Source organism: Taurulus bubalis (genome assembly GCF_910589615.1).
Source record: "Taurulus bubalis genome assembly, chromosome: 20".
Taxonomy (NCBI): domain Eukaryota; kingdom Metazoa; phylum Chordata; class Actinopteri; order Perciformes; family Cottidae; genus Taurulus; species Taurulus bubalis.
The window spans coordinates 10,262,285-10,273,949 of record NC_136608.1 but is presented as its reverse complement, the minus strand read 5'-3'; the positions used below and the strand labels follow the sequence as shown (position 1 = coordinate 10,273,949).

At 42.8% G+C, this 11,665-nt stretch overlaps 1 protein-coding gene across 1 annotated transcript; it reads right to left on the bottom strand.

Moving 5' to 3' along the window:
* Positions 1 to 877: 877 nt before the first annotated feature.
* On the bottom strand, positions 878 to 10,620 carry LOC306752521 (proline-rich protein 5-like). Its single transcript, XM_079236287.1, has 9 exons — positions 10,551 to 10,620; positions 7,609 to 7,794; positions 6,820 to 6,900; positions 6,062 to 6,168; positions 5,038 to 5,129; positions 4,758 to 4,898; positions 2,596 to 2,740; positions 2,108 to 2,401; positions 878 to 1,647 (listed from the first exon to the last, which is right to left on the bottom strand). The coding sequence occupies exons 1-9, from the start codon at positions 10,574 to 10,576 to the stop codon at positions 1,277 to 1,279; spliced, it is 1,443 nt and encodes a 480-aa protein (XP_079092413.1). The 5' UTR covers positions 10,577 to 10,620; the 3' UTR covers positions 878 to 1,276.
* Between the last annotated feature and the right edge of the window lie 1,045 nt (positions 10,621 to 11,665).

Genomic DNA, 11,665 nt, shown 5'->3' with positions numbered 1-11,665 from the left:
TATGCTGAGCAACATCAGTTATTAGTGTGTTCTTCTAAAATGTTTAATAGATCCTAATATCTAGGAAAGAAAATCAAAATCATCAGCGATATGATATTTTTAGAATGACATGGCACATTTGAGTATTTGCTAAACCACGTTGATCTCATTATTTAGAAGCCTTAAATTGGCTCCATGACATATTGTAGTTGCATGACAGAGACAATACACATGGTGGAAAGGATCTGAGATAAGATCTTAGTCTCTGGTTAAAACATACCTTGAGTCTAAGAATCAGTGGTGGGAAAGGCGGAATATATTTTAAATGTCCAAATTATTGCTGACCCTTGGTTTCTCGCTGAGACATTTGTCAACACAACCAGTTCAGTTAGGTTTGACTAAAAACATTGCGTGGCAGGGAGAGGTTTACATTTTTTAAAATGCATCTAAAACAATGTTCGGAAGAAGGATGTTTACTGCTTGGCAAGCTGCAAAGACTAAATTCATCATAATTTACAGGGTTTGCTTTTCAAAAATAGCTTCAAGAAAATACCTTATGATGATTCAAACCAAAACTGTCGCTGGAGACAACTATGATAACATCTGCCACCTGTCTAAAGCTGTTTTTAGAAGTTACTGTAAACTAAGCACTGGGACCAGCTTTTATTTTGACGGTACCGAGTAAATGTACCAAACAAAGTGAAGTCTGTCTCTGGTCTTCTGTGGACGGGGCCTTGAAGCAGACGATTTGAGACACAGTGAAACCATGTCTAGTGCCTTCTTCTCTTGAATGTACATCTCTCTCAATATACCAGAGATACAGGTTTAGGTGTAAACATAGTGCGAGAGTTAAAATTCATATTTTTATCATCCATTAATAAAATAAGTTGAGTTTCAACCAACATAGTTTATTTTACATTCAAAGTGTTAAAAAAAAGGTAGAATTTGACAGTTGTTCAATAGCCCTCCAATTGCAGAGATAATTGACAATTATAAAACATTTCTTCAGCATGTGCACTCTCCCCTGGGATGTGTTGCCATCACTATCATTTAAAAGAAAAAACAGGGAAAAGATCTCTCTTCTCAAAGAAGCCAGTGTTGATGTTTCCAGCTGAGAGCACACACACACACACACCAAAAAAAAAGAAGCCAAATTCATATTTTTACCAATCAGCATAAGGTTAGACTTGTTTCTGGATGGGTGACCACATCTTCTAAAAAAATAATTTATTTTCGATCCCTAATGATCTAGTCTTCATAAAACAGCACCAAGTATCACTGGGTGTCAGGAATGTCGTCATGGCTCCGCGTTGTTTGCACACGTCTCTACATCAGCGGGTATCTGCTGTGCGTTTGACCCTCCAGAGCAACGGCGCGAGAAGTCCAGAAAGATGCCGTCGTGCTCCGGCTCCGAGTCCAAAGACTCCGGGGCGTGGTCCATCATGATCTCCAGACTGGACGAAGGACTGGGACCGGAGCTCGTGTCCTGAGCCAGCGCTCTGGAGGATGCGGAGGAGTCCGACACCAGCGAGCCAGTGCAGTGTGTGTCCTCGCCCGGGGAGGGCTCCGGGAGGATGCAGGGGGAGTGATTCTGAGGCTGGAGAGGGTGGGGACCTGCAGGACTGTCAGCGTCTCTGGGGAGCGGGTCCCGACTGGACCTCACAGTGTCTGTACAGAGACCAACCAAGGTTTTAGAGTTAAGCAAAATAAGGATCAGTGTGTTAAATGGGATCACAACTCTCTGGGTCTCTTATTGATCAGCTGCCTGCTGTTAGTCGTTACTGTGGCCAGTGGAGTAACTTCAGGGCAGATATTTTTGTGGTAGATTTTAATACTTTCATACTAAATTTCCAAATATTTTGTGTTTTTCTAAATGTTTTTGCCTCAATCCATACAGTTTTTACTGCTTTTTGAGACTATTTAAATGATTACAGGCATTTTAAGACTAAAAATATGAGGTTGTGCAATGTTGGACAGTCATAAAAAGTTGAATGTAAAGGTCTGAGATTCAGCACCAACTGTTTAATTAAATATTAATCTGAAATATGGATCACTCTAGCAATAATAGCGTTTTGCCATCTTGAAATTGGCTGAAGCCAATGATTTGTTAGGTTGTTCATAGTCGTACCTGAAAGTGCAGTGGAGGCCGTGAAAGCCGGAGAGTGGTTGGTGAGGCTGGATGTGCTAGTGTTGCTGGTGTTTGTTGTGGATTCAGCCAGAGAGCTGCTCTCCTCCAAGCAGGAAGTCATCTCAGAGACGGAGTGCCGTCTGATACCTGTGCCGCCTCCCGAGGACGAGTCGGTGTCATGCTCCACCACAGGGGTCAGCATGGGGACGTTGTAGCTCTTAGAGCGTACCACCGGGTTCTTGGCGATGGAGGAGTGTCCTGGTTTGGAGGGACAGGAGCGCTGCAAACGCTTTTCTGGAGAGGGAGAAAGAGAGAACGAGAGAGAAAATAAGAAAGATTATTTTCTAAATTTGATTTCTTTATCATTGAAAACACGTAAAAACACCACAGAGCGCAAGGGCATGAGAACGCATGAACACACAGGTGACCTTTAAAAGTGCTTCTGGTGTTCGTCGTCTGTAAACACATTCACACTCACATGTACATACCTAAAAGGCAGGAGGAGCAGTGCAAATTGGAAGATCCATCTCTGGAATATAACCCATGAGTGCCGAGGTAAGGAGAGACCACCTTCTGGATGAGAGACTCCAGGCGAAGGTAGTCGTCTGTTACACCTTTAGATTCATGGACTCCCTGCGTCAGAGAGAGAAAGACACACACACACACACCAGTTTGCGTTAGGCAGTTTGCTGCTTGTTGGCAGGTGGTAACGGAAACTTTAAAAGCTGTTAAAAAAATATAGAGTGTATAAACATGTGTAAACGTACTAGGATAAGAAAACAATAAACAGCATTGCTCATTTCGACAGATAAAACAAACTCATCTATCTGGTTTAATATAGACAGATTGTACGCGAGGACAGTGAACAACAGATGTCAAATTAAATAATGTAACTCACTGCAAAAATCATTCTGAGTGGATTTGTCTTTACGATGGACTTCTTTCACAATACGCTACCATCTAATTTGTTGTGGTTATAAAGATATTGATTGGAACAGCATGAACGGGCTTCATGTGGGGCCCAACTTGTTTCTTCACTCTCGGCAGGAAACGGGCATTACAGCTTTGCTGCAAGGCTCAAACCCAGTGTGCACTTGATGTCAGCGTGCTTTTAGTAAATCAGTAGCAAATAAATCACCCTCATAATGAATGGAAATCAATATGGTGCTGTTCTACTACTCAGAGCCATGAAGAAAAATACATGACAACGTTTCCATTTGAAAGGTTCAGGCTCTTTGTTTGCATAATAGTTGGAGTCGCCTTCACAATTTTGTTAAACTTGGGATCAAATCTTCCCGCTGAGGGGTGTGATACATGTGGGCCCAGAGACATTATCATTCCAGAGTCTTCAAATCACAACAGAGACATCAATCCTGTGCGAGTACTCTGAATCATTGAGCACATGCATCTAAACCACAGCGCAGAGACAAACCACATCAATAGACCAGACTTCGGCGAATTGGCGTCACAGAAACGAAAAGGAAATTACAAACAGATGAAAGCAGAAGTTCCAAAACAGCAAACATTCAGACAATAGTGTCTCTTTTTCACCCCAACCACTTGTCTTAGCTGCTCTGCTTTCCTGTCTGCTTTTATATCCTCAACTCTACCTGGTGCAGTGATATTCATTGTGGGCGCCACACAAACTGGACAAATAAATATGTCCAGTTGTCTATTCTTGTATTCCTTTCCACACACTCCACTCTGAGCGTGGAAGCAGCAGATTTGGGTCAATGAGTCACCACAGTGATGTCCAAAGTGACCCACACAGAAACAGACACACACTTCATACTCCCAGACAAACTCGAGAACACTTGCAATAACTCGCTGAACAACATCAGGTCGAATGTCCCTACGGTGGTTTTACTCAAACTAAATCTACATAACTATGAATAATATTGTGAATATCATACACTAGAAAAAGATTTTTTTAGAAATACAGAATTTTGTTTCTTTTTTCCCCTTCCTTTCTGCCTCTGTAAATCATGCTGCAACCCCAGGTGCAGGTTTTGGCCTCTAGGTTGGAAAACATTGCCTTGATGAGGAGAAAAGGCAAAATGTTGAATGCATCCTTCAAAGACAAAATATGGATGTGACTGACAATGACTGAAGACGCAGAAGATGAAGAAAACTGGTGTGGATCATGTGAAACCAGCAGCCTGAACTTGAAAATGCATGACGTGTTGTCTGCATGAAGAGTACAGCAACATCGCAGTTAAATAACAAGATAACAAGACAACAACAACTCTCTTCCTGTTCCCACGGGGAGCGAAGTTAATGGACTATTAGGTCAGTAATCCTAATTGATTCTTTTGACGATTGAGTTGCTGATTTTCCTGTTTTTGTGAGAACAAAAGGGTCTTAAAGGACCATGTAAACATGGTTAATTCACACAGGAAAACAGTGACACAAACAGACACAGGCTGGGTGCAGAGGGGACGGAGTGGTCATGGGAAGATGACTGCGCTCTGTATCTCATCTGAGATTACTTCCTGTGAGATCCCTTTGCAAGAAAAAAAAGTCAGCCACTCTCTGTACCCTGTGATCCTCCATCTGTTGTCACTTACCCTCTTCCCTCAGCCTACAGAAGCCAAGGAGGTTTGTCTGTGTGTGCCGTGTGTATGCCGTGTATGTGCGTGTGTGTGTGTACCTGTAGTATTAGCAGCATCTGTATGATAGAAGGGGGAACTCTGGCTCGGGGTCGACACAGAGCCTCGTCCAGTTTCAGGTTGAGGGTGATGATGTTCCTGAAGTGGAGGAGAGCCAACTGACGCACTGATGGCTCCTTTCCCTGAGGACACACCATTTTGTAATGGAAAGATAAGCATGTGAGTGTGAGTATAGTTGTGTGTGTGTGGGTGGGTGGGTGTGTGTGTGTGTGTGTGTGTGTGTGTGTGTGTGTGTGTGTGCGTGTGTGTGTGTGTGTGTACCTGTACAGGATAGAAGATGGCCTGCACCATGGACAGAACATCACAGAAAAAGAAGTCCCATGTGTCGGCCAGAGAGTCCAGCAACTTCTGACCTTAAACACACACAAGCATGAAGACGAACAACCAATCAGCACAAAGTCAAAGATATAACAGTCTGACTGGCAGTCAACAAGAGACAATGTGCTGACATGTTTTGGAAATATCTCTGCATCACGTTATCTGAGAACTTCATGTGACTTGTTCTCATTGCAGTGGATGTACATGTTCTAATTCCATGCAAATGGTTCATGTCTGTAACGATGGACACGACAGAGCTTGTGCTTTGCAAAGGAAACATGATGATGCTGCTGGCCTTGAGAATATTCTCGAGGCTTCAGCATAGGTCTGTGCATGCATGTGCGCGCATGCGGGCACACACACACACACACACACACACACACACACACACCTATTGAGTGAACCAGAACAATGGGTCTGTGAGTCACTGTATGTACCGCAATGTTTTTTGTCTCACTGACTGGATGTTATGTGCTGTGTGACGTATTGCATCACTTCCTATCTGGTTGCTGTGACGACAGCACTGAAAATCTAGTCAGTGTGTGTGTGCGTGCGTGCATGTGTGTGTGTGTGTGTGTGTGTGTGTGTGTGTGTCAAAGGTGCTTCAAATATAGGTCACACATTTGCCACAACAGAGAAACAAATTGATTTTGGTGTCTTGTTCTCACCTGCTCAATGGCTTGTTCTCACTCTGACTGTGTGTGTGTGTGTGTGTGTGTGTGTGTGTGTGTGTGTGTGTGTGTGTGTGTGTGTGTGTGTGTGTGTGTGTGTGTGGCAATTTGGGTTCTGCAGAAAAGAATGATTGCGCAGAGATAAAGCAATGTTCTAACCGTTCAAACAAATAGTTCAAGGGTTAACCTGGCGTCTGACATTTCAGTCAATCATTATATTCTCCTGCTAGACTTGTCACGTTTTTCACATTGAGATAAAAACTCTTAATCATGTCTCCATTCATTTAGAAGCTTACCTTCATAGAAGTGGATCTTGTCTCTCAGTATCACCATGCCTTTCGTGAGCAGCTGGTTCTGAAGGTACTCAGTGAAGAAAGAGCCCAGCTCTGTCTTCAGCAGCTGTCTGTATACAAAATAGGACTGCAAATGAGTGCCTATGTATACTATATACACACTAACATCAGTAATACTTCCTCAACATGAACCACACATAATCAGTTCTAGTGAACTGGAAAGCTACAGTGTTTAAACAGCAGCATACTCAGGAAATGAGAAAAGACGTTGTTCCCACTGAACACAAAGAACATTTCAACAACAGGATTTTCCACTGATACACTGGAGAGAACACAGGTAGGGATTAGTACGACAGCCAACTTGCTGTTATTACAGGAAAGGAACATTTGATCTTTGATCTTTGTCTAATCTTCGTCACGTCTACTGTCAGGTTTCTACAACGTAACGTTTCTGGTTAAGTGGACAGTTTGCAGCCGAGAACAGCAGGAGAAAGAAGGAGGAGCTGAGAGAGATGCAACAACAAAAACAGTCACTGGGCATGTGTAAATGTGTCAGTGAAGACTACATTTAGCCAGCTGAAGCTGCCATTGGGTGAATATGGGAGCAAGGGAAGGTGGGAAATTACAGAGTATAACACTATCATTTAGTCAAATTTCTTTCTGAAATTCCAACGAGCTCAAACTCAACATTCGCCGTGTTTTTGTGAAAGTCAGCGGGAGAAAAAACAGGCAAATAAAACACAAAGAGACAGAGAGCTTACCTGACACCTTCATTCAGAGTGTAGAGTTCATTTTCCCCCAGATCCTTCCTCTGGAAAACTGATATCACAGCGTTGTGGATGCTGAGAAGAAGCACACAGAAGCATTTTGTGGATAAATATTCAAAGACTAATGTAGAGGATAGAATAATATTACATTAATCAACAGTATGCATGATCACTACCTGACTAGCTGCTGAGAGGTAGCATTTCACACAAAACAACTATTCCCATTGCTTCAAATTGAGATACATTGTAGATTTGCCTAACATAAATAATGCAAAATACAATTGCACAAACTAAATAAAAGACTGCAGGAAACGGTGAGGAGGGGTCATGAACTCATGTTGTTCATGCACCTCCATCCCCCCAGCAAACCCAGCGCTACTGCTTTCACCCTCCACTGTCTAGTGTCAATTAAAGCTGAAACCATAAAAATAACCAGAGAAAAGAGAGAGAGAAGAAAAGGCTCAAGAGGCAGAATGAGATGAAAAGAGGCGTGAGCAATGGATGGAGATACAAAGAGAGAGAGAGATGATGGACCCTCAGGGAAGAGAGACAGAAAGAGTTGGTGCTTATGTGTGTTTGTATTCACAGCATGAATTATGGCACTAACAGAGCTTTCCGCCCGTGATGTTTATTCTGGAAAAAAAGGCACACAAACACACAAATGTCTATGTGTGTGTAAACACAGCTTAAATATGTGTGTATGCAAGACCAAAAAAATACATATTTTCACATTCAGTCAGATATGTCAAGTGAACCGACATGACTCATGCTTCGCACACTAACCTGTTCCAAGTGGCGTTGGCCCCGGCCCTTCTCTGCTGGTTCCCTCTGTCCCTGCTGCACTCCTCAGCCAGTCCTCCAGTTGTCCCTCCCTTATCCCCTCCTCCTCCTCCTGGGGTTTTCGTCTGCGAGAGGTCGGTCAGACTGGAGAATGAGTTGCTACCCAACCTCAGCTTGCTGTGGAGAGTCCTTGAAATCCAAAAGACATAAATAATTAGAAGAAGTCACCGCAGGACATTGTGCTACTGGGTGATACTGGTGGAGCCAAGCCCACTTTCCACTTGTGCTCGTGGAACCCAGTGACGGTACATAACGTGTACATCCAAAGACAATAATAATAGTTTTTGTTCTTCCCTCAAAAGCTAAATGTTTTTGTTTCAGAAACTTGCAAAATCATCAAAAGTGTTTTCTTGCAGGATGTGTTTATTTGGCACAGCACTGAACATTTCAAAAACAGAACACTTATAAAAACCGAAAACCAGCAGAAAGTCTGCAGAGAAAAGGCATTACTGCTGCCCACAAAACCACTTCCTTTCTTCCTGACTTCAAAGGCTGACATTACCTTTCGTTGATGGGTAATTATGTTTTATTTGCCATCTGTTGATGTTTACACAAGCGTATGCGCCATACCACTAAAAGATGCAATACAGTAGAGAGACAAGAGGGTACAGGGAGACAGTCGGGAGGAGAGTAAATTAAAACATTTGAATAGAGAAATGGAGAGAAGAGGGGAACGAAAGACAGAAAGATGAGCAGATAGAGGAAAAGAAAGAGGAATAATGAGGAGGAAGGCAGGAATGAAGCTAATGAAGGTATAACAAAAATGGGTGCAGAAAATAAAAAGAGAGAGTGAAGTGAGGAATGGAGACAGAGGAGAGAGAAGGAGTGTGTAGGGAGGCACAGGCAGAGGTTGGTCCATGGAGGAGAAACAAACATTAACAGTGAGTTCACTTTCAGCCGTAAAAGGCAGAGTGGTGCAGGTGGAAATTAAACTACAGATTATATTAAATCCCTAGATTTTAACAGTAATAATTGTTAGTTTTCGGGTTTAGCTTTCTTTCAGGATATCTATTGGGATTGGAAATGTATTTATGGTTAGGATTAGCAGTGAAGGAATGCATTGTGCCCTAAACTGTACAAAAGAAGAAAGAAGAGGAGAAAAGTAACAATGTGGTGTTAAAGCTGAAACTCAAAAGACAGAAACTACTATAAAGCTGCTTAATATGTCAGGAACAGGTATTGAAACAATATTTTCCCCCACAGGCATGTACAGCATATGCGTAATCTGTGTGTGCGTAATCTGCATGCACTATACTGTATGTATGCAGGCAAATATAAACGTACACACTACCAACACAGTTCTTTATATTTCTGCTGCGGTGTCTCTCTGTAAAATGATTAAAACATATTTTCACATTCATTCATTCATTCACATGACTAAACCAGCACTTTCTGCAAAAGAAAATACAACAAACCTCTCTCTCTCTCTCTCTCACACACACACACACACACACACACACACACACACACACACACACACACACACACACACACACACGCGTACTTACTCCAGTAACTGAAAAGGTACCACATAGCCCCACTCCATGAGTGTGTGAGTCACACTGAACCGAACGAGAGTTTGATGAAAGAAAGGATGACGATGTGAAAGAGAAAAGGTGTCTCTGTCCTCATGGGTCTCTGTCTCCCTCTTTCACACGCCCTTTTTGCCATTTTTCTCTTAGTCCACTTCTCTCCCTCCTACTTCTTTTACTTTAACTTTTTTTCTTCTCTACCCTCTTCTCCCTTTGCCCGTCTGTGCCAGTCGGTGACCATGCGATGTGAGCTTTTGTGCCAGGCGAACAAAGGAACCCTTTGAGGTCCAAGAACTGCCAAGAGGGAGGGGAAGGATTTAAAGGTGACACACATTTCACTTCCTCCTCTTTTCCTGCCTGTGTGAGGCCAAGGATAGATATAAGTTGTATTCAAGCTGTAACCACATGTTGGCTTGATTCACCACATCAATTTTGTCTGCTTTTTACTGTCATCTGCTGCGGAACTCTCTTTTGTTTGAATATCTTTGTCATGGTTCATGCCCAAAATGAATGTCAATGCATTTGGACACAGAAGGAAGAAGAAAGAGAAAAAGAAAGGGCTGAAAGGAGATGAAAAAAGTATGGAACATCAGAAGCATGTAAAAGAATATGATGGGGGAGAGGGGAGGTGTGTGTGTGTGTGTGTGTGTGTGTGTGTGTGTGTGTGTGTGTGTGTGTGTGTGTGTGTGTGTGTGTGTGTGTGTGTGTGTGTGTGTGTGTGTGTGTGTGTGTGTGTGTTTTTGGTCTGTCTGTCAACCTGGATCTTAGTTCAACTCTACATAAATAGGTCAGTGTGAGAAACAGGAGCCTGGGGCTCAGATACACGCGCACACACACGCGCGCACACACACACACACACACACACACACACACACCTTTCGTCAAAGTGAAGATGAATTTCCAAATGATCTCAGAAAAGGTGCAGTGATGAACCCCGTGCTACTGAGTCTACAAACACCTGGAGAGTGGATGATGCAGAGCAGAAAGCAGAAGCAGAAGATACCGAGACTGAAGTTAGTAAATTAAAGATCCGTAATACAACCCGGAAGTTAAGATACTATTTGTTTGTGCCGCAGATACAACAGAAAGAGTTGTGAGAGAATATGCTGCGGTCTAATTACTAAACAAAGGAGGATAAGGGGGATGTTTGCACGACTGAAAGAATGAATGAGGTCATTCAGGAATGTGTGTGAGTCACTTTCATCTACCTTTTTGTGTCCCAGAGAACAGGGACAAAGAGAGAAAAAGGAACAGAGAATGTATTGAAGATGCAGTGAAACTCTCTGAATAAGACCTGCTTGGCATATGTGAAAGTGTGTGTATGTATGTGTGTGTGCGTGTGTGTGTTCTTACTTCCTAAATGAGCCCTCTCGTTCCATGTTAGCCTTGACAGACAGCTGCGACCTAGTGACCTCCCAGCAGCCACCACTGACGACTCAGCATCTGAAACAGGTGGATTAGTGGGAGAGAAAATAAAAAACAATCAAACAAAACCACCTGAAGTAACAACAAACTTAACAGGCTTTTGTGGAGACGATTTTAGAGTTTGAACCCCAAGTGAATCGACCTTCTTCCTGGGAGATGTTTTACACGCCACAGTGGGAACAGCTCAAGTGTAAGCAATACAAATTATAATGGCGGAATTTAATTTAGCTGCTTCAGTTTCAGGCTCAGTGTCACGGCTCACTGGGACACTGGAACAGAGCGGAGCCCCCGTTAATGTTATCAGTGTCCCCTACGACGCCAAGTCAATGTGCCTACTGTGAAGAAAAATGTCTATGACATGTACACTGCATACCTTAAGAAAACAACCCTTGTGAGAAACCTGCAGAATATAGAGCTGCGTGGCTTTATAAAGCAGCTCTGAGTAGCGTTTGAAATGTTCTAACTTCCCAGTGAAAATATCAAAACACATGTGACAGAGAAAAATAAACCGCAAAACCTCCACAGATCTGACCTTGGGACAAAGGAGGCTAAAAGCAACACATACAGACCTCAACAGTTTTGACTGGGATTGTCTCATTTTGCAATCACCAAAACCTTAATGCCTTCACTATGATGGTACAAAGGTGGTTTATTAGCGTGACGTATATAAACCAGGCCATTGTTCCATGTCACACCCTGTATATACACTCGGTAGAGCTGCTGTCACTATCAAGTCACTATAAAGGCACAATGCTCCCACATACAAAACAAATAGGACAAGCTCCAAAGTGTTCATTTACTTCTGGAGTGAAATACTTCAATACTAAGTCAGACAGACAGACAGGTGTCTCCACGCTCCGCCGAGCTAACAAGACACCGTAATCTAATCAAATTACACTAAAGTGGGTGAGACAAACATTTGATCCTACCATGAACTCAAATGCCCCTATACACACACACACACACGCACGTGCACACTCTCACACACACACACACAGATAGAATGACACACATCAGGCAGGTTTGTAGTACAGGGCCAACTA

Coding starts and splice junctions, on each gene's coding strand:
- LOC306752521 (XM_079236287.1), bottom strand. CDS start 10,576: ATGGAACGAGAGGGCTCATTTAGGAA. Junction 7,795..10,550: donor CGAGAGGGCTCATTTAGGAA/GTAAGAACACAC, acceptor TTGGATTTCAAG/GACTCTCCACAGCAAGCTGA. Junction 4,899..5,037: donor CCATCTTCTATCCTGTACAG/GTACACACACAC, acceptor GTGTGTCCTCAG/GGAAAGGAGCCATCAGTGCG.